This window comes from Asparagus officinalis, unplaced genomic scaffold (assembly GCF_001876935.1).
Source record: "Asparagus officinalis unplaced genomic scaffold, Aspof.V1 AsparagusV1_Un2459, whole genome shotgun sequence".
Taxonomy (NCBI): domain Eukaryota; kingdom Viridiplantae; phylum Streptophyta; class Magnoliopsida; order Asparagales; family Asparagaceae; genus Asparagus; species Asparagus officinalis.
Genome location: NW_017974718.1, coordinates 1 through 3,396, shown reverse-complemented (window position 1 = coordinate 3,396; position 3,396 = coordinate 1). Strand labels below are relative to the sequence as shown.

Here is a 3,396-nt window from a genome sequence, read left to right as displayed (position 1 = left end):
TGACAAAATAAAAAAATGAGATGAGGAAAAATTACGCACAAAAATAATCTGTAAGGATGTCGTGCTTAGCACGGGATGAATACTAGTTTTATTTTATGCTGAAAGAATCCGGATTCATGATTGGAATATTACTCAAAGGATTCCAATTCCTTGACTTTCTCTTTCCTAACAAGCAATGAACCCCCACTAAATTGAAGCCCACAAGAAAGAAACAAGAGACACATAGGGAGTAAGATGTCATTATCCCCTAACCATTCCCACCAATATCAGCTTATCTATTAAATGTCGAAAATCCTACTTCAACCAGAAATTCAATGGAGATTCAGTTAGCTTGTGAAATCGGTGAACCATTTAGCATTGTATCTCTCTGCATCCTTTTTCTTTGCAGCGAGACATAACTAAGAAGGCCATGTTGTTGTCATCTCTTGCATTTGACGAGACTTGCTCGATTCAGAGAAACTGCAGGGAAGGCAGTGAAGAAATTGCGAAGAAAATGTGCGAGGAACCGAAGTGTGTTCTTGTTGATTATGATTCTTTGCCAGATTATTTGAAGGACAATGAGTTCATAGTGAGCTGCTATAGATGCGAATGGCCATTGAAGGAGACTGTCCTCAGTATGTTCTCTGTTCACAACGAGACTCTTAACGTTTGGACGTAAGACTTATATTTCTTAGTCTTTCATCTTTGATTCTGTTTATCAATTACAATACCTCTGAAAATATTTCAAAATTTTCTGATTTCTCAGGCACCTGATTGGATTCCTCATATTTCTAGTTCTGACTGTGATCACTGCAATGATGATACCGAGAGAAGTAAGCTCATCAATTCAACATTCTTTGTCTTAAAGTTGTCATCCTGCAACTCTGTCAGGAGATGAGTTAAAGGACTTTGTATCCTCTGTGGAAGGCATACTTCAAAAATTATCAGCTTGGAAAATTCCACAAATTCTGATCAACTGTCCAAAGAGTTCTGTCAATGCCAACAACATCAGTGACCCATGTACTTTGGTCGAAAAAAATCCTTAAATCCTCACTTAAATACAACAATATTGGGAAATTATGATGAGTATTGATGGCTATTATTTTGTTCTCTAATGTGCCTTTGCAAGTTGAAATTTTTTTTTCACGAATTAAAACCTAAACTGGTTTACGCATAAACATCTCTCTCTCTCTCTCTCTCTGCCCCCTAATCTGCTTTAAATGTGTGAAAAGTGAGTTTTAAACCTGGGTTACTATCATACCATATTTGAGGATTATAGTCTCATATCATTTTCATGAAATAACCGATGCAAACTTATATGCATATTCCATTGTAACTTCAGGAGAGCATCAAAGACGAAGAGTCCAACGCGATATCACCATTGATTTCAACGCCAATCACTCGCTGGCCTTTCTTCGCCTTCCTATGTGGAGCCATGTTCTGCCTCCTGGCGAGCAGCGTCTGCCACCTCACCTCCTGTCACTCCGAAAGAACCTCCTACCTAATGCTTCGTCTTGATTACACCGGAATATCCACTCTCATCGTCACGTCCTTCTACCCTTTAGTCTATTATTCCTTCATATGTGATCCTTTCATCTCTAACCTATATATCTGCTTTATAACTACCTTTGGAGTAGCCTCTGTCCTTGTCTCTTTTGTGCCAGTGTTCCAGACTGCTGAGTTTCGAACAGTGAGGGCCTCGCTCTTCTTCTGTATGGGGATTTCAGGTTTAGTTCCGATAGTGCACAAGCTTGTTGTGTTCAGTGATCGACCAGAGGCGATACTGTCAACAGGATACGAGTTTCTTATGGGTGTCTTTTATGGGCTTGGCATTGTTGCTTACGTGACGAGGGTTCCTGAGAGATGGAAGCCGGGGAAGTTTGATCTTGTGGGTAATAGTCATCAGTTGTTTCATGTTCTTGTCATTGCAGGGGCCTATACTCATTATCTTGCTGGCTTAGTGTACCTTGAATGGAGAGATGTTGATCGGTGTTAATAGAGGACAGGTTACAGGTTGTATATAATTCAAAGCAAATTAAACGTGGGGGCAAAAAATACAAGCTGTCTGTGATTTTGAAAGAGAAGATTTTTTCAGATTCTTTCATTTTCTGTTGTATTGATTTTGGCCCTGATGCCCAATTTAAATGCCACTAGTTTGTTCCTACATTCTCTAATCGTTTTAGGATTCGGAAAGATAAATCCTAGAATCATCTTCAAGTATAGCTTTGAAAATCTGATGCCGCGCCATCTTTGGATTCATCAAGAGGCTCACCAAGAATAATGAAAGAGGAAAGTATTATTTGATCAGAAAGCAATACCTCTATTGTTTACAATCCTCTTTTAAATAAAACAACATAATAGGCATCTACTAAGACTGAAATTATTAGAAATTGAAAGTATCAAAAGCTTGTTAGATAACAATCAAACAATATTAAATTATAGCATGCAAAACTCCGAAAAATAAAAGTAACAAGAAAATCTGGCCTGATCTGGAGCAGCCGTGTAAACACTGCCCTAGAAGATTAAGGACCCGCCTATCGCCCTGGCGCAGATGATCCTCTCTCTCCTAGCGGTAAAAACCCCCCGGAATCAACCGACCTCTGAACTCAGGCGAAAGTGCAGAGCTTCTGCTCATATGAAGAGAGTTGCCCAAATAAAAGTAACAATAACCGAGGAATTTTGAGAGAGGAAGAAAATAAGAAAGCTTTGGCTTTGAGAAAAGAGAAGAGAACTTTTGTTTTCGTTGTTGTATCTTTGAATAGGGTCTTGGGCTGTTTATATAGGGGTGGAGAGATGTAACCCCCGCTGAATGAACGGAGTTGTTATGCATGTTTTTCCAAAACGTGCTCTCAAAATAGCCGTTATGCAGATCACGACAGCCATTACAACCACATATCCACATGAAAAACGTGCGCGCACATCGAGTCGTGGCATGGGCGCGCATGTATGTTATGCAAAGCCTAAATAATACAATGCCCAATACACCCTCTTCATAGGGATCCTCAAAGCACAATGAGTGGAGAAGCAATTTAAACCTCTTACTATTCATTACATTAGTCCATGTGGGACTATTCATGAATGTAAAATTGCCTTTCCTCTAACAACATAGCCAATAGTCCCTCCAAAAAGCAATATTTGACTGAAAACTCAAAAATTAATAAATCACAAAACAAATATAGGTTAGGCAACCTTTCGTATCGTGAATTCGGGAGAGGTAGATTTCGACATTGAACATTTTCTTAGTGAGTTCATCGCAACCTGAGGGACATAATGGACTTGACCTTGAATTAGGCCCCTTGTACCAGGTATTGATGAAAACATACACAATACGTCTTCATCTATTGAGCAAAGCGGGTTGAGGGTTAAAGGCAATGCTCACAATAACCGACTCATGAGAGTTTCTAGGGGTTAGCCCAG

The 3,396-nt window shown here is 39.4% G+C and overlaps 1 protein-coding gene across 1 annotated transcript; it reads left to right on the top strand.

Moving 5' to 3' along the window:
- Positions 1-326: 326 nt before the first annotated feature.
- Positions 327-2,063, top strand: LOC109828578 (heptahelical transmembrane protein 5-like). Its single transcript, XM_020395541.1, has 3 exons — positions 327-654; positions 746-812; positions 1,322-2,063. The coding sequence occupies exons 1-3, from the start codon at positions 410-412 to the stop codon at positions 1,973-1,975; spliced, it is 966 nt and encodes a 321-aa protein (XP_020251130.1). The 5' UTR covers positions 327-409; the 3' UTR covers positions 1,976-2,063.
- The last annotated feature ends 1,333 nt before the right edge of the window (positions 2,064-3,396 follow it).

Coding starts and splice junctions, on each gene's coding strand:
- LOC109828578 (XM_020395541.1), top strand. CDS start 410: ATGTTGTTGTCATCTCTTGCATTTGACGAGACTTGCTCGATTCAGAGA. Junction 655..745: donor GAGACTCTTAACGTTTGGAC/GTAAGACTTATA, acceptor CTGATTTCTCAG/GCACCTGATTGGATTCCTCA. Junction 813..1,321: donor CAATGATGATACCGAGAGAA/GTAAGCTCATCA, acceptor TTGTAACTTCAG/GAGAGCATCAAAGACGAAGA.